The sequence below is a fragment of the Artibeus jamaicensis genome, unplaced genomic scaffold, assembly GCF_021234435.1.
Source record: "Artibeus jamaicensis isolate MK-2021 breed Jamaican fruit bat unplaced genomic scaffold, CSHL_Jam_final contig_465, whole genome shotgun sequence".
NCBI classification, from domain to species: Eukaryota; Metazoa; Chordata; class Mammalia; order Chiroptera; family Phyllostomidae; genus Artibeus; species Artibeus jamaicensis.
Genome location: NW_026521843.1, coordinates 1,876,974 through 1,899,803, shown reverse-complemented (window position 1 = coordinate 1,899,803; position 22,830 = coordinate 1,876,974). Strand labels below are relative to the sequence as shown.

Genomic DNA, 22,830 nt, shown 5'->3' with positions numbered 1-22,830 from the left:
CGTGTCTCCAAGAGTTCACGTGGGTCAGGACGGTTTTCCTTCGGAACTGCACACAGCCCCATGGCCGACCCCATGACCCAGCCTGTCTGCCCCCAGTGGGCCGCCCATTCCCATCTTGACCTCGATTCCAGATTTTCCAGATTCTCCTCGTGGCGTTCTCTTCTCGGTCAGTCTGACGATCATCTTCTAGATCAGAGCAGGAGCACGGACGGCACCCTCTGTGGGAACATCTGTGTCAGTCCTGTCCCTGGCCATCCTGTCCCTGGCCATCCTGTCCCTGGCTCTCCAGCTGCAGGCGGCTTCCTTCAGCCGGGGGCGCACCCCAGGTCTGGCACGTTTCCCGGAGTCCGTGCTCTGGAATGGGCTTATGAGAGCCCCTTTAGAGGACAAACCTGGGGGCAGATCCCAGTGCCCGCCAATTAAGAGGATGATTCCCAGTGGAGGGAAAACGCACAAAGGGAAGTGAAAGTCCTGGTTCAGACAAAAACACCTGGTCCAACTTGGGCCCCAGCCGCACCGCCCCTGGTGGTCAGAGCAGGGAGCGCAGTGAATTTGCAGGACCGGGAGGGCGAGTGAAGTCGGGGCGTCACTGAGGACCGAGTCACTCAGGCGCCTGGGCCGCCTGCCCTCCCTGAACGCAGCGCCGAGCAGTCCCATTCAGCACCGCCCGCGGGGCTGGCCTGGGGAAGGCAGCCCTCCCTGGTCGCCGGGGCCCGCCCGGGCCCCAGAGGACCAGCACCTGAGGGCGTTTCTTCCCAGCCCCGGTCTGTTGGCCGGGACCTCGCCCCTGGCTCCCCGCCCCCGCCCCCGCGGCCAGTTAACTTTCGTTTCCTGGCGGCGCCTCCCCAGAGCGCCCAGTCTTATTGGCGAGCGCGAGGGCTGGGGACCCGGAGACGCCCATGGTCCTGGTCCGCGGCCTGCGCGCCCTGCTCCTTGGGAAGTGGTCGGGGCCGCGGCCCGGGGCCTGTGCTCACACCATGGCGCCGCCGCGCTCCTTCGCGCTGGAACTCCCAGGCTGCAGCTTGGCGCACTTCGCGGTGGGCACCGACGTTTCGGGCACGCCCACCGACCCCCGCGTGGTCGCGCTCATGGTCCCCCCGGGCCGCAGCTACTCGCTGTGCGTGCCGGTGGCACCGGGCGCGGACTACGGGGCCCGCGTGCGCGCCGCCCGACTGCACCAGCGCCTCCTGCAGCAGCTGGCCCGCGGTCCCCTCAAGCGCTGCCAGCTGCGCAGGCTGCTGTGCTACCAGCCTGGCGGCGGGGCGGGGACCCTGCAGCAGGGCGTCCTGCTCCACGACCCCAGCGACAGCCCCGACACCCGGCGGGCGCTGCTGGCCTTGCTGGACTCCTGTCTGGAGGCCCCGCGCCCCTGTCTGGGCGAGTTCTTGGTGGACTCGCCCCAGCAGCTGTGGCAGCGCCGGTGGGAGCTGCTGGACGGCCAGGGGTGGCGGCAGGTGGAGCGCGAGCCCGTGGGGCCCGCCCCAGAGCCAGACCTTCATCCAGTGGTACCGGACCTGCCCAGCTCCGGGGTCTTCCCGCACCGGGAAGCCGCTCGTGCTGTTCTGGAGGCGGTAAGAGTTTCCCTCCCTTCCCAGCATCTGACCCTTCAGATCTGAGAGGGGGCAGAGGCTGCCTGTCAAAACCTCTCCTGCCCGGGTCGTGGGTTTGCTCTGGTGCACACAGCAGGCTGTGAAGGTGGCCTAGGGGCAGGCTGTGTCCAGGTGCCTGGCCCTTTCTCGATTCCCACCAGCCAGGACCACCCCTGCCGACTCAGGGGCTTCCACCTGAGTCGCTCAGCTATGCTACAGGTGTCTCTGTAGGGCTCACACGTGAAGACCTGTCTCGCAGTGTCCTGACAATTAAGGGAACACGGGACACACAGCAGGTGCTCATGAAGGGAGCTGGGCGGGCAGGGCTGTCCAACACTCCTTCTGAGGCGGGACTCACTTCCCAAGCCTGTGGGTGACCCTGTGGACGGGCCAAGAGCACGGCAGTAGCCACTGGAGCTGGGACCCAAAGGGTGGCCCTCACCCCTCATGTCCCTCCCAGAGAGTTTCTGAAACAGCCTGTGCAGCAGTGTCCTTACTCCGTGGAGCGGGCCGTAGGGCCACCACTCACAGAGCCATCGAGTAGACTATCAGGGCAACACCCCGCCCTGGCAGGGAGTCCCACCTGGCTCAGAGCCGGGCCTTCAGTGAGTCCGTGTCTGGGCTTCGGCCTAGAGATGCCGGGGCCGGGCTGCGGGGCGAGGCGGGTGAGAACTTGGAACCCCGCCACCCCTGCCCCGCTCCCCCATGGTGCCTGTGCAGCTGGTCACTCTTCTCTGCTGGGGCCGGGAGGCCGGGGCGCTGGCTGCTGTCTTGGGGGCCGCCCCTCGGCTGCCTCCCCACACGAGAGACACTGCCCTCGGCGGGCCTGCAGTTCCAGTGTCACTGTGTGAGCGTGTGTCACCACTGGGTTTCCCGCTCTGCAGGACAGGGGTGGGCAGGGCTGCAGCTTGGGTGGCCCTGGCGGCCACCACCCCTTTGAGCTGAGGCCCTCCCTGTTCCCAGGCTCAAACACTATGAGTTTGCCATGGTGCCCAATAAAACTCGGGCCTTGGCAGCTGCGGGTGGGCGGGCTCCGGGCAGCGCCTGCTGCTTCCCCCTGACGCACATGCGCTTTCTTACAGTGCACGGGCTTCATCCCCGAGGCCCGGGCCATGCTGGAGCTGGTGGACCGGTGCCCGGCCCAGGCCCAGAAAGGCACGTTCCCGGTCATTGTTGTTGAAGGACTGGATGCCACAGGTAAGAGAATGGTCTCTTCTGGGTACGGCAAGGAGATGAATCAGTCGGTTGTAGGAAGATACAGGTCTTGGCATGTGGGGGGGGCTCTGCCCACAGCCCCCCCCCCCCGGCTGCCACAGATGAGAATAAATCTACAAAGACCTGATCTGTTTGGGGAGGAAAGGTGGCCAGTCTCTCAAAGGAGGAGGACCAAGGGTCTTTTCCTCAATGGGCTTTTATTAGGTTTATTTTGCACAGGAATACAGGTAAAGCTCAATAATCATTGTCAGGCAGTAAGGATCAAACAATAGATAAGAGACAAAGAACTCTGAGGGCCTATTTTGAGTCCGGGTCTGTTAGCTAAAGGGCCATAAAACCTTGGAGAACAAGCTCACTTCTTGCTTGGACCCTATTTAATTGAGAGAATTCTAAACAAAGCAGGCTTCCCAGGATTTTACATATTCCTTCTTAGGCCCGATTGCCCCGGGGAACCCGCCCTTTCCAGCACAGGGCAGTACCCACCACCAGCATTGTTTCAGGCTTAACTCAGGCAGGGGAAGTGAGGCAGCCAAGAGGTTAGGAGACCTCCCTCAGACCGAAAGAGGACTCAGGCTATGTCATAGCTGAGGGGCTGGGGACCATCACCCCATTTCTCCACAGCCCCCCAAGTCCTTCCCTGGGGCCTCCATGTGATCTCGCCTGTCTTAGGTCATCCCTCCTTGGGGAATCTTTCCTGTCATTGGCTAACCGATCAAGCATTGAGTGAGGAGGGCAAGGTGGGCTTCCGGCAGAGGACCAGCACGTGTGCAGGGGGGAGACCTGAGCTAGCACCGCCTGTCTGGGAACCCTGAGGGTCAGAGGCTGCTGGTGGGGCCCGAGGTACAAGAAGCAGGAAGCAGGGAGAGAAGACTTAGGAGCTACCCGGTGGCTGTGGAAATACAGTGGAGGTGCCTGCACTCAGCCCCGAACGCCCAGGCGGAAGTGTGGCACCAGGACAGCAGGGGAGACTGAGGAGGAGGCTGAGCTGGGGGTGCAACAGGGGCACCTGGTGTGGAGGCAGGGGGGGGCTCTTTCCCAGGGCAGCCCAGGGCTTTCTGTGGAGGGAGGCCAAGCTGAGCTGAGGGTGGCCGCCAAGCTGGAGTTCAGTTTGTCAGCAGGGGGACTGGTCTGCTGTTCTCCCTTGTGTCCTAACACCGCAGAGAGGGGCCCTGAGTCCCCAGGGGTCTGCCACATTCCGTCATCAAATGGGCAATCAGCTCCTTGGGTTTACAAGTTGAAAGAATGCCTGCTCCTTCTTTCAACTTAGCAGCAGCCTGGGCGGGGGGAGGCGGTGTGAGGGTTCAGGTGTGTGTGCCTTTGTCCACATGACCTGCAGGTAAATCCACTGTGACCCAGGCTGCCTCGGAATCTCTCAAGGCCGTGCTCCTGCGGTCCCCGCCCCCTTGCATCAGCCAGTGGAGGAAAATATTTGATGACGAACCAACTATCGTCAAAAGAGCTTTTTACTCGCTGGGCAATTACATTGTGGCTTCTGAAATAGCTGAAGAATCCACCAGGTCCCCTGTGATTGTGGACAGGTGAGTGTTGTGATGAATTTGTCATCTTCTTCCCACCATACACGTGTGTATGTGTGTGTGCATATTTATGCAAGTACACAGGTGTGTTTGTAAGTGACCATGATAGCCATGGAAATAATGTCTGTGATTTATTAGTTACACCCCTGCCTGGCATTCTGCTAAGGACACAATGTATATGGTACCACAGGCTGCAACACTGACTCACCTAGGTGGATACTAAGTATCTCCCCAGTGAGAAACGCAGGTCTGAGAAAACACCATGACCAAAGTGCCTGAGCTTCAGATAACACACTGGGGACATCACCCGAGGCCACTGCCTCACAGACCTTGCTCCCTGAGGCTCCTCGGTGCTTTGGGTGGGTCAGCAAACATTTACTGGTCCCGTGCAGTGGCCGTTTTCAGTGAGGGCTCCAGTGGGAAATGAGCGAGGAGGGCCCTACTTTCACAGAAGAGGGGGACAGTGAAGAGCATGAATACACAGGGTCACTCAGAGCAGGAGAAGTGCGCTGAGTGAAGAAGCTCCACCAAGACAAGAGGAAGAGGACTGGCTTCCCCCACTCGAGGTGCGGTGTGGGAAGGTCCATGCTCACCGTTCACAAAGAGCCAGACCCAAATTTCCAGAAGCATCGCAAAAGGGGGGGGGTGCAGAACAGAGCAGAGGCAGGGAGGAGTCGACTTATTTGAGGACTAGAAACAGGAGGGTGGACGAGGGCGCCCTCTGGAGGAAGGAAGAGAGAAAGGCGGGGGACGGGGTCCCAGGCTCCGCAGCCCTGGATAGGAGGTTGGAAATGATGCTGCATGCCTTGGGGAGCCGGTGGAAGGTTCCAGATGCAGGGCAACATCAGCTGCGTTATGTATTGAGATTTCATCGAGAAGCAGTAGCTTCACCCTGCTACAAAGGAGGGGCCAAGCAGGTCATCTGGGCTCACCCACCGTGACTTGGTGAGATCCCCTCCCTCTCTTATCCGTGGGTGCGAGCGCATCCCACAGGTCCCGACACCTGAGTGTGCGGTGCAGGGGCGGTGGGATCGGACCCCGGCAGGGGGCCTGGACAGGAGTTTGAGAGGATGTAGCTGAGTGAGGGGGGGCGGCCGCCTCCTGAGGACTGTCTCCTAAGAGTTAGTCAGTTTGGGCTTTGTTTATACTGTGGAAGAGTTGCAGGCTCCCACAGCTCAGCAGAGAGGAGAGGGTGAATAAACCCTGGCCTGCGTTGACGAACGGAGCACCGAACAGCAGAACCCACCTAACAGCTGCAATGGTAAAACCACAAAGGAAAAAAAAAAAACCCACGGGGAAGAAGGAGGGTCACCAGGACCCATTTCCCAAGAGGACACAGTGCTGAGCCCGGGGGCCACAGGGGTGAACTCGAAGTTGGGAGCGTGGCAGCCTCAGGGAAGAGGGTGGCAGCGAGGCTGCGGGGGACACCAGGGTCCCCATTGCAGGTGGCTATTTATGGACAATACTGGAACATTTATTCTATTGTCCTCTCTGCAATCTCACTTTTGGGGGGGGAGATAAGCCGTTGTGTTGAAGTGTGCCCAGCACTCAGGACAGAGCACTTTTCCCAAATGTAAATCTCAATGAGCCTCCAAAAGTGGGCACGCCCAGGTGGAGCCTGCTCCCCGCCAGAGACTGGGGTGCACCCCGTTGGAGTCTGGGAGCCTTTCCGGGCCCAAGATCCCATCACCTCCTCCTTCTGGCCTCTATTAGTTTTGCCACAGCAATGACCCATGCTCACACTGGTCACCTTGGGCTAGTCCCGCCTGCCCTTGACCGCAGGCAGAGAGCCAGAAGTGCTCTCTGCACCTGACTTGCTCCTCACTGCAGTGGGAGTCTTCCTGGGCGTCAGGACCCTCCTCTAGCACAGTCCGTGCACACGTGGGAGCCATTCTGTCGTGTGGACTCCCAGAGTGGAGCTGGGGGTTCCTGGGGCTTCCAGGTGGGCCCCACTGTGGTAAGTATTGTGGAAGCAGGGGAAATGATCCAGGGTCCCAGCACCAGCTGGAGAATTAATTGCCTTAGACTCACATCCTAGGTAACACTTGGCCTTGCCCACTCAGCTGCCCGCTCCAGGTTTTCCCACTCGTGATGGGGGGCAGGTTGGTCAGTTAAAGGCTAATTTGCACCATCTGGGAGTGGAACTGCTATCCCTGCGTCAAACTACCTTTGTACCCTTTCTCTATCTCAGAAACAGCCCAGAAGAATTCACCGTGCGTGTTTACAGAGAATCAGGAGGGGGTGGGGAACTGTGGGGAAAACAGCACCAAGGAGGGCCCAGGCCGGCGCCATTGCCCCAGCCGTCCCCCGTGGGCCGCTCTGGCTCATCAGGCGCTGCAGCATTTCACGTGGGCAGGGCGTGCAGAGAGCTGGGGAGGGGGGAGGAGCGATCCTCCGGGCGGCTCTTTGCCTGGGGAACGTTTTTGCCTGCGGTGGAAGCGCCCGGTCCACTGTGCCCACTGTCTTTTCCTTTGTCACAGTCCCCTGGGTGTCACGAGGAGGCACCGGCTCTTCCTGGCAGCGGCGCACAGTGAGGCCGACGCAGCCGCGGGAACTCCGGGCAGTCATACATGAGCCAAGTCAGTCGCTCTCCACGGGCTGTTTGTAAAATTGTCTTGGGCAGGAGCAGAAAACCACAGCCCTAAAAGAAACTCAAATCAGCCCTCTAGTTTTCCAATGCCCAGCAGACGCAGGTCATTTCCTGAGCAGAAGGCCGGAGCAGGGCCGGCGTCCGCCGAGGCCCACGTCCCGCTTCCCGTGGTAGACGGGGGCCTGATTCCCGCTCCCTCCTGACCGCCGAGCCTGGGGATGGACCACCAGCCACAAGGGCTGCGGGGGACATGCTCTGAAAGCGGCAGACTGACGTTCAAACATGAGGCAGACTCGCCTGAGCAGTGGACAACGTGAGGGCGAGTTGCATTTGATCTGAGCTAACGAGGCTCCTACATGGACAGGCGTGAAGACACTGAATGGAGAAAAAGTTTGAAATCTGTGGTCAGAGGGTGTGGTCACTCAGGGTGATCCACGGTGTGGTCAGTGAGAGGACTCTCCCGGACAGAGCAGGGCCGGTTCTTCACAGAGATGCCACGTCCCAGCAGGTTGTCCGCGTGGGTTTCATTCCCCTTGAAACGTTTTAACGACACGTGTTTTAGACAACACCATCGTCCAGCTGAGAGAGTCAGGGAGGTGGTCATTTCTAGTGGCAACGGTCGTGAAGGTTTGCTGCTTAATCATCCTCGTTGCTTTTCAAAACTGATTCTTGCTCAGGGTTTTTCTACAGTAAAGAAGACTTTTGAATGAAGGTATCATCCTCTGTATTCAGGGTTGAGTTTTAAGTCTCTGAGCACAGGCCATGAGCAAAACGCAGGGAAAATTGTTTGGCCACCACCGGAGGAGTCCTGGCGCCTGCTTACCTTGGGGGAGATAAGATGCGCCCGATAGAGAAGGTGGATGTTGGAGTTCGTTGGTGGTGAGAGGCACGTAGGTGACCCCGAGGAATGTTCCAGGCAGGTTCCAGAGCTGGCAGCTGCGGTGGCCGGAGGACCTCGGAGCAGGGTAGCCCTGTGCGGGCAGACCGGGCTCTGGGGAGTGGAGGCTGATGGACGTGATGCCGTCCCAGGGCGGGTTCTGACATTTGTCCTCTGCAGTACCGCCTGTTGTGTTAACATCAGTTGAAATGGCGTGGCTTTGTCCTGTAAGAATCAGATTCTGTCCTGAGCTGGCAGCGAGGGGACAGCTCTCAAAGCATCAGTCTGTTTTGGCAACACCTGTGGGGGAGGAAGTAGCTTGCAGGACTCCCATTTTCCAGGTGAGGAAACTGAGACCCCCTGGGTTTAAATGACTTAGTGACGTCCACAAAGCAAGTAGGTGGCAGAAGGTAGCACGATACTGAGCTCCGATGACCCCAGGCATTTATCTGGTAGATACCGGTCCGTTCTTCTCACTGTGAAAAGTAGTTCAGATTTTAATTCTCGAAGGCTGTGAACAGAGAACGTGGACGGGTTTGGGGCCATGATCCCCTTCCCGCCTTGGGGTGTTTGTAGCTCCCTCCGAAGTGTGTGCTGCAGGTGGCCGTCCTTGGACGCTGGGCTGGGAGCTTTGCATTGAGCCCCTTGATCATAAGCTGCGCCAGCAAGTAAAATAAACCACTTCATCTGCTCGTCCCCACAGAGCCCACAGTGCTGGCGCCTGGTGTGCCAGATGCCACTCGGGTTTGGACGCGGGCGGCTAGAGAGGACCTTCTTCCCCATGGAGGGCACGAGAGCTCACACTTGTGAACAAGGAGCTCTGAGTTCCAGTGGGCTCTCCTGGAGCGTTCGCTGTGGAGGGCCTGAGGACAAAGGGACAAGGGACTTGGTGTGGGGGCTTCAGCTGAGCAGGACTCTGCTGGACCAGGAGGGGTTTTGTCCACCAAGACCCTCACTGCAGCCAGAGGAAGGACTGTGGAGATGGGGCCCCGCCCCCACCCCCCACCACGCAGGAGGTGCCTGGGGAGGCCGCTGGGCATCTTGAAACAGAGCCGATTTGATTTTCTTTTATGGGCGTGATTCTCTGTGCCTCCCCCTAAACACTTAGAAACAGCCCATCGAGAGTGACCAGCTTTGCTCAGGGACGACTTTTCCCGAGTTTCGTTGGTGGCTTCTGAGTCTCTGCCTCCCCCGCCCGATGCAGACTCCCAGTTAGCCAGCTGCAGGGTTGGGATGGACACGGGCGGCTGCCAGTGTTCCCAGAACGGGGCTTCCATTGACAGGTTCAAGTATAGAACGAGGCAGGCAGGTGTTTGGCTGAGGCACGATGGGATCCTCAAGGGCTAACACACAGGTCCCTTGTCCCCGCCATCCTGCCTTCATAGAGGAGCGCACAGGGGAGCCTCACCCCTCAGTCCAGCTTCCACGGAGCCGCTGGCTCTGCTAGGAGCCCCCTGCCTTCTCAGTGGGACTGTGGGTTTGGTTCCGTACGTTTCACAAGTACTTTAAAGACGAGAGTTAGTTTATGTAACTGGTCCAATGCTGGGAGGACTTGAGCAGAGCCGTCACTGGTTTTGCATCCTCGGGGGCTCATTTTCTCATCCTCTAGGGCTACCTTGATTTCTTCTGTGAACGGAGACCTCACCACCCCTTCCCTTCTCAGGTACTGGCACAGCACGGCCGCCTACACCATGGCCACCGAGGTGAGCGGGGCCGTCCAGCAGCTGCCGCCGGCCGGCCACTCTGTGTACCAGTGGCCAAAGGACCTGCTGAGACCCGACCTGGTCCTGCTGCTCAGCGTGAGCCCCGAGGAGAGGGTGCGGAGGGTGCAGGGCCGGGGCCTGGAGAGGACCAGGGAGGAGACTGAGCTGGAGGCCAACAGCACATTTCGTCAAAAGTAGGTGTCTCTGTGCGCGTGCGTGACAGGGGTCTCCGGCCATGGGGAGGGCCAGGAAGGCCACCGACTTTAGGAATCTGGCAAAATGCCCTTGTTTCTGTGTTTCAAACCCAAGTGCCAGTAGTCTCCAGGGCGGTTCAGCTGCTTCCAACAGGGTTGTCACACGGGGCTCCAGTGCAATGGGATGTCCCTCCAGGGAGCACCACCCCCTGGTCCCCACCGTTCCAGGAACAGTGTGGACCTGAGCAGGACAGCACACGTGTGTGTGTGGTCCTGGCCCCCCTCAGGACACTGTGAGCGCAGAGCCAATGGTACTCGGGGACTCTGCCTGCTCACCACCCCCGGGCCAGCCCTGCTGGCCGAGAGAATCTTATGGTTCATGACTCTGGGGCCCAGAGAATTCAGCAGTTGGCCTAAATTTGCAAAGGGCCTTGTTAGCAAAACTGTGGGTAAAGTTAAACTCTCTCTGATTGCCAGGCAGTGCTTGCGGGCTTGTGGGGAAGCATGAGCACTGCCAGTGGGCCCTCCAGTTTGCCCCTCGCATGGGACCCAACTCTGTGGGTCAGGCTGGGGAGGCCACAGCAGAACGGCCACATGAACGCACCTGACTGCATTGCCACCCTGACACACAGCCGTCACAGCCAGCAGCCCTGCCGTGTGCGGAGAAGCTCCCCTCAATCGGGGGCCTCCAAGGCAGACGTGCAGGGAGGCGTGACCTCAGCCCTCGTTCACAGAGGAGGGCCCCCGCCCCCGGACCACGGCGCTGCCCACTTCAGCCGTGCCATCCGCTGTTGCTGCTGCGTGCGCGCACGCACGTGCGTGTGTGTGTGTGTGTGTGTGTGTGTGCGCGTGTGTGTGTGGAGGGGTTGCGCGGGGAGGCGGTGGGGATACCTGTGTGTGCAGGGCTCTGCCTCCTGTCACGCCTGGCTGGTCGGAAGTGCTTCAGGGCGCAGACTGCAGAGACGCTTGTCATGGGGCAGGTTAGTTCATGTCTTTGGGCCCCCACTGCTCTGTCTGCAGAACGGGGGTGCCCATGTTCCCTCCTGTGGCCCCTCTGAGCTCAGACAGGATGAATCACGCCGCACGAAGCTGCTTGGCACACACTGGGTGCTCACCGCACCTGTGGCAATATCACTGCCGGTGGGTTGTGGGTTGAACGTGATGTGTTGTGTGCGTCCTGGGGCAGAGCTGGTGGCCCGGGGAGCGTGTGGCAAACCAGATGGGGCTGCCTGTTCAGGTGTTTTTATAGCTCGGTGGGAAACGCCAGGTGCGCAAGCAGCCGCATCGCGCTGCCTGCCGACCCTTTCCTCCTGCCGGTCCCCAGGGTAGAAGCCTGCTACCAGCGCATGGAGAGCCCCGCCTGCCGGGTGGTGGACGCCAGCCCGCCCCGAGAAGAGGTCCTCCGGACGGTGCTGAGCCTGATCCGAGCGAGCTGTGGTTATCCGGACGGTGGTGACCCGGGGCCTGCGGGCACGTGGGACTGAGGGTGGCGTTTGTCACGTCTCAGCCCACGACCGGCTGTGCCTGTGTCCCGATGCCTGCTGTGTAAGCCTGTCGTGTGGCAGAAGACTGGGGACAGGACATTTCTATTTCATATCAATTATTGTACTTGCTTCTGACCGATGGGCCCACGTGGGTGGAGGCTGGTCACATTCCAGGGATGGGGTGGTGGCTTTCCTCCTGGCGTAACCCACGTTTTCCTGGGCTGTATTTTGGCTGCTTCCTTACCAAAGGCCTCCCAGGTTCTTATCACCAGGAAAGCATGGGGTGTGCAGAGCCACCAGGAAGGTGTTCCCCCCCGACAGAAGCCCTGCCCAGCCTCTGCCACGCCGCCCCTCCCTGGCTCCCCGGGAGGCCTCCGCAGGGCAGGGTTGACCTGTGCCCCGCCTGCCCGCACTGCGTCCTTCCGACTTAGCCCCAGATCCCAGAGCCAAGCACACCCCAGAACCGCCCTGTGTCCCGGCTCCCACGGAGCTGGGGTGTGCGTAGGGGACACTTTCCCAGCAGGCATCTGTCCTCTGGCTGCCTCTCCAAACCCTGACGAGGTCCTCTCCTCAGCCCTGCAGAGTGAGCCGGGGAGATAGCCAGCCCAAGACACTCTAAGGACAGATGTGCCAGCCCTGTCTGAATCACATTCTGCTCATTTCCACTCCTGTCCTTTCCTCTGTGGACAGGACGTTGGATACAGTGCGCCTTTCACCCTGCACTGGATGCATGAAACTTCGCCACCGCAGCCGTGTGTTTAGACGATGTTACCCTGTGGTGTAGGGACAGCCCTTCACTAAGGACAGCAGACGCCAGCTGAGAAGCTGGGGCAATGCCTGGTCTGTTTTAGCCCCATGGATTTAATTTGTGTTACTGAGTGGAACCTAGATTGAGGATTCTTAGTGAATTGCCTTGCACTCGAATGTGTGCTGACAGCAGGTGAAATCAGGTGAGAGATTTGGGGGCTGGCAAACCGTTGCTCGGAGAAGAGGAGACTTAATAGCTTTGTGGCCTTGGGTGAGTCATTGAACATCCCAGGTCTGGGCGACTTGATCTATGGTGTGAGGGTGACTCTTTATTTGTCTCAAGGAGGTGGCCCAACCAGGCGGTCACCTCCAATTTCTTCCAGTTCTAAGGTGGATGAGCCTGTAAGTTGTGTAAGTCCTCACCGGATTTATAATGTGTGCTGCTGCTGAGGATGCCCAGTGGGCCCTCGGGGGAGGCGCCGTCATCTCTCTCTGGGCGGCCCGGGCTCCGAGGGAGCCGTTTCTCTGCACTGCGGGCTGAGCCCGGCCCCTGAGCTCTTCCCACTGTGTGCATTTGTGTTCATCTTTGAGGTAGGAAAGGTGATTTTTTTCAGTTCTCTTTTTAAAAAGGATTTTATTTTCAGAGAGAGGGGAAGGGAGACAGTGAGAGAGGAACACTGATGGGAGGGAGAAAACGTCATGGCCTGGTTGCCTCTTGTATGTGTCCTGACCTGGGACCGAACCCACCACCGAGGCCTGTGCCCTGACCCGGAATCCAACAGGCGGCCTTTCTCTCTGCGGGACGATAGCCAACCAACTGAGCCACACGGGTCACAGCTAACATTTGAATTTAATTGGGGAAAACAGCAACAAATCTTCTATGTGGATATTGTTTGAAAAAACAGCCACTGACAAATGTTTATTTTTTTGAGGCAATAGAAAAACATTTCCTTCAGCCAGAACTCATGTTAAGGAGTCTTTCTGGTGCCTCTGAATATTCCGGGTAACAGTTCTGGCTATTTCTACCTGGAGCCCGTTTGCAAAGGTGAGAATTAGGACTAAGGTCGGGGAAAGTGGAGATATGCTTACACAGTGAATTGTGGGCCGAACTCATCATTTTTGGAATGAGAAATTATTACAGTTTCCTCTTTTTTAAAAATTTACTTACTTATTTTTAGACAGAGGGGAAGGGAGGAGAAAGAGAGGGAGAGGAACATCAGTGTGTGGTTGCCTCTCACACACCCCCTCCTGGGGACCTGGTTCACATCCCAGGCCTGTGCCCCGACTGGGAATCGAATCTGTGACCCTTTGGTTCACAGGCTTGGGGCTCAGTCCACTGAGCTACACCAGCCAGGGCTACACTTCTCCCTTCTACCAGCATAAACCCAAAGCGACCTGTGACGGTACCCTGGCAGCCAGCCCAGGTGCCTGTGAGTCCTGCCTCGTGGCTGTGCCCTGACCTAAGCTGCCGAGTTTGCAGCATAGGGGCTGGAAGACTCCTCCCGCCCCCACGCTTCTAGCCGGCAGGACTGTACAACTGCAGAGTGAATGCGGCTCACCCACAGTCCTGAGTCCCGTGTAACTTTTAACAAGGTCATGACACAGATACGCAGTGTTTAGACCATTTTGTTTTATTTGAATAACTTGGGAGAGTCAGGTGTTGCACGGTAATGCGTTACAGAGGGCCTCGGCTCCCCCAAACCCTTAGTGAATTAGTATTTTATCAACACCATTTGCTTTACATTCCCACGGGAAAGGTAATGACCGACAGGTGAGCACTCCTCCCGCCCACTTTTCCCCAGGAACCGCCCAGCCACCTTCTCTGGGCATTTCTGCCAGCCCTCTGCTGCCCCCTACAGTCTCGCTTTTGTGTGGCACCCAGGTCAGGTTCTTCCTCGTTGGCCTTGGCCAGGTCTCCGCTCCTGGGAGAGGCCGCTCCCCTCCCTCGGTCCAAAACGCCTTCCATCACTGTCTTCCCTTCCCCTGACTCGCACCATTGCCTGTGTCCACCCGGGTCCCCCCGCACCTGTGTCTGTGTCGGTGGGTGCGTCCATCACGTTTGTGCCCCTCCTGGTCCATGCCCATGGCCATCTACCTCTGAGTCCTCAGCAGCATCTGTAGTTATATACACACCCGCCCCGCGTGTGTGCTTACACTTCCACCTGGGACGTGCACTCCAGGAAGGCCCACGGCTGCCCCCGTGCTGACCACAGAGCCCGGCGTTAAGTGGAGAGCGACTGCCCGGCCCCGTCGGCCCTGGGGTGTGCGCTTCGGCGCTCACTGGCTCTGCGGACAAGTCGTTTCACTTCAGAGCAGCTTGGTTTTCTTATTTCTCCATCAAGGGCGTTGCCATTTCCCTCCAAAGCTGGAGGTGAGGGTGAAAGGGGGTGGGATGACGAGGAGCTCCCAGGCCTGGCCCAGGGAAGGCCCCCGCCAAGGTCAGTTTTCTGCTTCTCCCTCCCCCTCTCCCGCTGGCACGTCCATGTCTGGGCTCAGGGGCAAGCGCCGTGCATGGTCACGGGTGCATTGTTTCCACGCTGGCACACTGAGACTCGCCGGCTCCAGAAGACTATAAACGTAAACGCCATTTTCCACAGGAGGGAGGCCACTGGGGGGCAGGTTTATCCAAGAGTTTAAGCTTGGGGGTGGTAAATACATATTTTTCCAAAGTCAGAAACAGTGGTGGTTTATGATGTGAGGTTAAAAATAGACAAAAACAGAGAGTTAGCGGCTATCTCCTGAGCGTCCACGTAGCCCGAGCTCAAGTGTTTACCCCACGGTCCAACACGAGAGATATGTTATAAATGGAAAACTTTCACGACATTAGTCGTTAAAACCAAGTACTTCTGGAGCAGCAAATGTGCGTCCCCAGAAATAGGGACTGTTCAGCTCAACAAGTGACTGACATCGGAGCCTCTGCCGAGAGTTTCACAAGCATTCAGGGGGCAGATGGCTCGCCTCCAGCCTGTGGGGCACCTACGACGATTGTCCCACATCTGCTGTGAGGGAGCTGCGGGACCAGCCCGGCCGTGGGGCGGGTCAGCGCTGAAGCCCCGGGTTGCCCCGAGCGCCTCTGACCCGGGAGCCCCTGCAGGCCCCTTCCCTCCCTGCCAGGGTCCCCGTGCGCTCACAGTTCTGTGTAAACACCCAAATAAAACAGCAGTGGAATCTAAAAGACAAAACCCCGGGTTTGTCCAGCGCTACATGCGTACAGCTCATCCTTATGTGCGCGTGGGCCCATTGTGATTCATCTCAGCTCCACGCAGGGCTGGGCAAGACTCCCGCCACTCTTCAGGTGAGGCAGGAGAAGCCAGGCAACGCCCTGAACGTCCCCGGACGGTAAGGAGCAGAGTGGGGGACTCTGCCTTCTGAGGGGAGATCGATCGTGGCCTGCCCAGGAGAACAGTTTCAGTTCCCCAGTCTGGGGCTCCTGGTGCAGGCACAGGGGATCCGGGAGCACGGTCGTCCTCTGCCAGGGGGACATGTGATAAACAAAGAAACACGTACGGGAAGGGATCGGGGGTGTTAGTGCCGAGGACAGCACTCTAGCTCGTGAGGGGGACGGGAGGACCAGACTGGTGCATGAGGGCCTCTCTGCTGGGTGAGGCTGGAGCGCTGGCGGAGGTGGGGAGCTGGCGGGCGGCTGGCGGGGGGTGGCCAGGCGGGGACGGGGGCACCAGCAAAGGGTTTGCCAGTATGTGTGTGTGTGTGCGCGTGCACGTGTGAACGTGCGTGCACACTCACGCACACATTTGTGCACCTCTGTGGTGAGTCTGTCTGCAGAATACGGGCACCACAAAGTGATACCTGAGTCAGAGAAACAATCTTTTTATTCATTTTTAAGTTGTTCAGAATCGATCGGTTAGGCATCCAGAAGGTTCTATAGGTTTAGTCACACCACCAGTGCGCATCTCCCCATCCAACCTGCAAGCTTCGTGAGTGCACGTTTCATTGCAGTGTTTTAATGCGTATTTTTAAATAGAAGCACATCTGAGAATCGACTTCTGTCCGCAGGCCTCTGTGTCTCTTTCTGTTCACATTGGTGAGAATTCTACCCAGTGTTTGTTTTCTCAGAACATTGATTTGTAAGATTTCTTTGTATTTTGGTGTCAGGTCTATGTCATGTTTCATAAATATTTGCAGCTCAGTTTTATGCTTTTCTTTCTTTTTGGAAGAAGTTCTAACATTTGAACATTTGAATAACATCTTTCCCTTAATGAATTTTGACTTTCTCTTCTCTTTCTTCCTCTCTCCCTTCCTTCCTTCCTTCCTTCCTTCCTTCCTTCCTTCCTTCCTTCCTTCCTTCCTTCCTTCCTTTTCTTTCATTCTTTCTTTTTCATTCTCTCTCTCTCCCTCCCTCCCTCCCCTCCCCTCCTTCCTTCCTCCCACTACATTTTTAGAGAAGTTTTTGCTCACAGCAACATTCAGAGAGCAGCAGAGAGACTGTGGGACAGCCCCCCTGCCCCTCACACATGCGGTCTCCCACTTCTCGACACCCCCGGAGTGGGGCGCTTATCAAGACACCGAAACCAGCCAATACCTGCTGTTTCCTTTGCAGCTCGCTCTAGGTGGGGTGTGCCCTGTGGGTTTGGACGCACGTGAGATGAAGTCACCCATTGTCATTGTCACTGCTCTGAAAACCTGCCTCAGCCCGTTTATCTCTCTTTCCCCTTGGCCCCGGGGACCCGCTGCCCTCATTGTCCTTGCTGCTTCACCTTCTTCGGAATGTCATGCAGTTGGAGTCACTCAGGATGTGACCTTTCCCGACGGCTCCTGCCCCCGAGGGATGAGCGTGTAGGTTCTCTGAGGTCCTCCCGTGACTGGGCAGGCCACGCCTTTTCAGTGCCGAACAGCACCCCCCGTCTGGGTGGGCCGCCGGGCGTTTACCCGTCACCCGCCGAGGGCCCTGCGGCGATCGGGGCAGCGCTGCCGCGACACCTGTGGGCTTCTGCCTCTCTTTTCCTCCGAAACGTTCTCTCAACTCCAAATACATTTTTCAATGTATCTTACTGTCTTCTAGTTTGTGATTTTAGTCTCGTTTTATTTTTAATCCTTTTGAAGTTATTTAGAATGTATATTAATTTTTGTCTCCTCCTTTCTTGTGAGTTATTTTGATGGCAAAGGCCACATGTAGCGCTTCTTTGGAATCTGCCTAAGATGTAGCGGAGTGCTGGTACGCACAGGGCGCACGTGCTTCCTGTTAGCTGCAACAATGTGTATTGGCTGTAACAAATGTCAAGCAGACCGCTCACGGGTAGAGCCTGCTCCGCGACCCAGCAGCAGGGGCTTCTATTTATTGAGCAGCTACTATGTGCCAAGTAGATTCTGCTGAAGCATCTCTGCTTTGTACATAAGAGAGTGAGTGACCTTGAGCTCACACACCTTAAAGCGGCAGAGCCTGGACCTGCGCATGAGTTGGTGTATCTTCAGAAAATGAAACTTTCCCAATACCCGATGCTGCTGACGGCAGTGGGGGAAGAGGGCGGGTGACGGGTGGGGACACAGAGGACCCCTTTCTGGTCCACCAGCTGGAACTTCCAGTCCTAAAGGTGCAGTCTCCACACCAGACAGTTTGCTGAGTTGGGTTTCGGCCTCACCGGCTGCTGAGCCCAATGAGGTAACACAGTAACCGGCCCGTGGGCGCCAGTGGGCCCCGGGCACACTGGGCAGAGCACTTCACAGTGACAGTTCCCTCCTAACTGGTTGTAACTAATGCACTGCCATTCTGGGACTTGTCACCTACGGAAATGCACCTTAGCAAACCAGCGTGTTTTCCATCTAAATGTAAATTCACGCACCCTGAAGAACAGCCAGGGGAGAGGTGACCTGGAGGACGGACTGAGTGCGCGGTGGGTGGCCCGGTGAAAGGCCACCCTCTGCGAAGTCTTTCCTGGGTGAGGGAGGGCGGCTGAGACAACTGGAACTGGGGGCCGGGAGGCCCAGGGGGAAGCCAGCCTCTGCCCGAAGTCTGCGGGTGTCCCCTGGGTTTGTCTTTCTTCTTCGTGAGTTGGTTCGCCGCACCAGTAAGGCCTGGTTCCATCTGTGGTGTCCAGGTCTGTTCTGTGGAGGTCCCTGGGGCCCCCGGGAGGAAGGGGAATGGGAGGCGCCGAGCCCCCTGCTCTCCGGACCCCTCAGCAACCTGCTTTGCCCATCTCCTGCCCCAGGTGCCCACGGTGAACAATACTCAAACCACTGAGAGTCAGGACCCCCAGGGCCCTTCCCCTGTGACCCATCTCCAGTAGTGCCAAGGTCAAGTGCTCGGATGAAGGTCGGCAGGGCGAGCTCAGGGCACGCTGCCCTAGGGGGTTTCCAGGGACAACACAGAGGGGAGGAAAGGTGTCTGAGTCCAGCGGAGCCCGTGGGAGCACCGGGGTCCCTCCCCAGGGAAAGGACCCGATGGAGCAGAGGGTGACTCGGGCGTCCCTGTCCCCATGTGGAGTTTCGGGGCTGGCAGGGGCTGCGGACAGGTGCCGTGCCAGGCTGCCCAGCTGGCCGCCTTTGGGACAGCCATCCTGGTGGGGCCTCCTGACTTCAGGAGGGGCAGACCAGGAGCCTCGAGGGGAACGTGTCAAAGACAGACCGAGGGGCTGAGATGACAGGAAGTGTTCCCGCGGAGGGGCGACTTTGGCTCTCTTTTGGTGAAAATGGGACACTATCGATGATCTCTCTCTCTCATCTATACTCTACTGAGCTGTGGGTCCCAGTGCCCCAGGAATCTCAGGTTTCCACGCCAAACGTAGTAAAACTAAGTGAAATTATAAGTTACGAGTGTTGATGCCAGAGTGAATGGTCACGCCTGGGGGCCAGGCTGAACGCCACTGGGGCTGGACTTTGCAGAAGAATCCCTCCCACCTGGGGGTGGTGGGGAGGGAGAGGAGAGAGGGAGGGAGGGGTCGGGAAAGATGCTTAAGGCATGTCACTCCTGCCTTCAGGGGTCGGTCGGGAGTGGGTGACGGCTTCACCTGCATGAAGGTCGTTTCCGACTCCTGTTCAGGGGGATGCGGACGGACTTCAGGTTCCTGCAGTGGGCACCCCTACGCACCCTCCGGGTCTGTCTAGAGAATTATTATGAATGTGCTCCCCAGTCTAACCGTCTGCAATGCGCCTGGGTGGGGGTGGCTCAGGTTTCAGGCAGGTCAGTGCGGCTCAGGGGCTGCGCCCGCCACGGGGGCATTGCGATCACGAGGTCACACTGTCCCTGTCCCTTCCAGGCGGCGGAGGACCCCCCCCCCCATGTCCCACTGTGCCAGCATCTCCTTTTCTGGGGCCTGAGAAAAGGTTAAGGAAGCCATATTCAGAGAAAAACTGAAAAGAACTATTTAAGTCCCAAAGGGAAGCTTTCTTTTTAAGCCTCCATGTTCTTATCTTTTCTCACTGTTTTTGCCAGCAAATTCCAGACTTTCCAAGTGGCGAAGTCAGAGGTCTGTGGGGCCCCAGAACGGGGGCTCCACTCCCCACTCATCTCTTGGGGAAAGTCTGCCACGTGTTCCCTCCTCCGGAAGGTCGGAGGCTGGCTCTGTGGCTCTGGGGTCCGCCCTGGGAGACAGGTGCTCACAGCACCCTCACTGCCGGGGGAGGGCGGGGGCAGGAGCCGGCCTGGTAGAGAGGAGGGCCCGGGAGGCGGGAGGACTTCCGCGGAGGAGGCAGGGCGCAAGCAGAGGATGAAAGGGGATTGTTTGGGGCAAGTTGGGAAGAAGTAGAAAGCGTGGAAGGACCAGACACTTGGAGAAAAAGCCAGCTGAGGGGGGAGAGCTTGGAGAGTGGGTGGGCCGAACTAGACCCTTAGGGCCCGGGGCGGGGAGCTGGGAAAGGGGGGACCTGTCAGCTCTGCCTCCTGAGTGACCGCGTCAAAGACAGAGATAGAGAGGCCCATCCGTCCACCCACCCGTCGCTCATTTATCCATTCACTGGTGCATCCATCCATCCGCCGTCCATCCGTCCGTCCATCCCTCCCTTTCCTCTAACAAGCATTTTCTGAGCCTTCAGTGTAACAGGACCAAGAAATGAGTGATTGAACGAGAGTAAAACGCAGCCCCTGGCCCCAGAGACGTGCACTGGAATGGGAAGAGCAGAAAAGCCAGTAAGTACTCAGAGGGACCTGTGACAGGGGACCGTGTCTGGTTCTGTCTGGGCAGAAGGCGACCACGTCCCAGGAGGGACTCGCTGAGCCCCCAGGGCACAGGGCAGGGAGGCAGGGGTGCGAGTCTGCAGGCAGAGGGGGGGTGGCCGGTCGGAGGAACCTGCCGCAGTAGTTTCCCACTTGGGCTCAGGGTGTAGCTCGTGAGGAGGACGGCCCAGGGGGCGAGAGCCAGATCCCAAAACCTCCGCAAACCACGCACAGGAGCGAGCCCCGGCTGTGAGGAGGGGCTTCGAGGGGAGGGGCTGATCGGGTGGGTGCTCACTTCCCACCGGGTGTTCTCATCCCCGGCGAGCAGGTCCCAGGGTGGGGAGTGTGGACCCTGGAGAGGCCACAGAGAGGGGACCAAGTGGGGCTGGGGACGTGGCGACGGCCTCGCTGTTGGGTGCAGGAGGGACCAAGGCAGGGGCGGTGACAACACTGGACCTAAGCAGGACGGAGTGGCCCACGGCCTGCAGGACCACAGGCCGGAGTCTCGTGGTGACCGTCACTGTGACCGTCCCTGTGACCGCTGCGAGGTGCCCCGCCCCCAGGGCCCTCCGCCTGCGAGTCAGACGCGCGGCAGCTGTGGAAAACAGGAAGAGGACGTGGAAATCTACCGTCGGAAGTGGGTGGAAGAGCAGGCTCAGGCCTGGCCGAGCACCCACCAGCCTTTCAGAGGACAGGTGCCCGCCTCCGTGCTTGGCTCCTCCTCCTGCAGGGACAGGGGTCCCCCTGCCCCCATCCTTCTCGCCCTGGGGTCATGCCAGCACCCCAAGGGGGGCCTCCCGCGGTGCCAGTGGTGGGTCCCCCTCCTCCTGGAATGGGACCACCTATATGGGGGGGCACATGTCAGTGATGCCTGGGCCCCCACGATGAGACCTCTCGCCCGTCCCATGGTGGCCGCCCCCTCGGCCAGACGGACAAGGAGAGAGGGGGCCTTTGTCTATGCGTCGCCTGTTCCTGTTCTCCTTCCCCAGGGGGTCGTGGTGCTGGCTCTGGGTGCTTCCTGACTGCAGGACAGGGAGGACCCGCTTCCTCTCTCTACCAAAGAGACAGGGTTTCCAGGGCCGCAGTGGGACCAAAAACCACCTGTATTGTGAAATGGGGAAATAAAATGGCAAACTCTGTTAGCTAAAAAAACAACAATCGCCCTAAAACGGGGCTCACGTGTTAATTCCATGTTTATCCTTCGCTTTGGCATTGAAACGTGTGGGTCTCTCATTTTCTCAAAAACGCGGAGTTTTTTGTGATCTATTCGGAAGGCCCCTTGCCTCTGAGCAGCTGGATTAATCAGGTTTGCCGGACATGAAAGCACGGCCGAGAAGTACGGGGCTCGGAGGAGGACCCCGGCCGGCTGAGCTCGCCGGCGCCAGTGAACTGGCAGAGACGCGAGGCCTCCTGTGTTTCTGGTCAGACCCACCGGGTTTGGGGAAGGTCCCCTTCCCTCTCCCGGCTGCACTGAGAAACCCGTGGGGTCCCTGCCAGCGGGTGGGTGGCAGCCCCTCTCCTGTCCTGCACCGCCCTGGGCTTTTCTCTTTCCTTTCAAATCCTGATCATGTGGTTGACCAGAGGTCCCATGTTCTGTTTGAGGTTTATTGATTAGTAAAGATTGAACATTATAATTTTTTCACTTCAAGATCTTCGTCTTCTCTTCCCACATGGCTTGTGTCCGTCAGAGAGTGACTGTCTCCTTCCTCTTTTTTAAAGGGCCTTCTGATTGGCATTTCACTGTCAGTGACCACACCGATCACTCTGGCCGGTCTCCACGGCACCGGGGCCTGGCCCTGGGCGGGGACCGAGGGCGCCATTCCCGGGCCACTTTGGTGGCTGCGGTGTGACTTCTGGCTGGTGCGCAGAGACATTGGAGTGTCCCCATGTGTGTGCTCATCAGCCTTTCCTTGCCCTGTCGGCCGTTGTCACCTGGCCTTTGGGGACAGGAGGCTGCAGTGAGGTGCTGAGCTTGACAAGGGGGGAGGCACTGCTGGCCACGTGTGCAGGACCGGGGTCTCGGGGAGGGCAGGTGGGAGGCAGAGCTGGCAGTGGGGGGCTGCGTGCCCCGACGTTCACACATGTCCCGACGTTCACACGTGCCCTCCACACTGTCACACTGTCTTCCTGGGGTCCCCCTCCCTCACTCAGCCCCCCTCCCTGGCTGGCCCCGCAGGTCTGTCTCAGCGATGGTGCTGAGGCCTGCGTTGCTGCCCCCAGCCTGGGTTGGACCATTCCCCCTGCCCCTCAGGATGACCCTCATGTTCTGGGCGGTCTCTGTCCCCCAGGAGTCACAGCCCCTCCATCTCGGCACCACACCCCGCCTGTCATTTCCACAGTCCCCGCCTGTAGCGTGGAGGGTGGCAGAGCCGAGTTGCTTGAGGAGACGCTGCCCAGCAGCTCTCTGGGTAGAACCGGCTGGCAGCTGCCTCTGGAGGGGACATGGAAATACAGGAACCTCCCTCCTCAGCAGGACCCCAGCCTGTCATCTGTCCCCTTCCTCCGGCCTTGGGCCGCACCCCTCGGCTGCCTCTGCTCTTAGGAGGACCACACCCAGAGGGAGACCTCGCCCACCCAGCCATCCCGGCTCTGGCCTCACCGAAGCTGGTTCCTTTTCTTCTCTGACTCCTCTGGAACGAGCAGGAAGGAGGGATGAGAATGTGCCCCTGGCAAGAGGGAAGGTGGCCGAGCTTCATTCTTTTTCTAAATTAACTGGTGGAATGAGGTCACAGGGTCAAGGCAAAGGAGCTGATTGAAAGGGAGGCAGGTGGGGAGCACTGGGGGGGGGC

At 58.8% G+C, this 22,830-nt stretch overlaps 1 protein-coding gene across 9 annotated transcripts in view; it reads left to right on the top strand.

The window, feature by feature from the left end:
• Positions 1-678: 678 nt before the first annotated feature.
• Positions 679-22,830, top strand: part of CMPK2 (cytidine/uridine monophosphate kinase 2) — a 192,141-nt gene continuing 169,989 nt past the window's right edge. For 5 of the 9 annotated variants that reach the window (XM_053667041.1, XM_053667044.1, XM_053667045.1 and 2 more), the window contains exons 1-4: positions 683-1,571; positions 2,672-2,786; positions 4,141-4,342; positions 9,470-9,703. In XM_053667041.1, the coding sequence (XP_053523016.1) occupies positions 900-1,571; positions 2,672-2,786; positions 4,141-4,342; positions 9,470-9,703 (1,223 nt within the window). In that variant the 5' untranslated portion in view covers positions 683-899. Of the gene's footprint in view, positions 1,572-2,671; positions 2,787-4,140; positions 4,343-9,469; positions 9,704-11,027; positions 13,846-22,830 lie in introns of those variants that run through there. The other 4 variants (XM_053667039.1, XM_053667040.1, XM_053667038.1 and 1 more) reach the window with 3 other exon arrangements.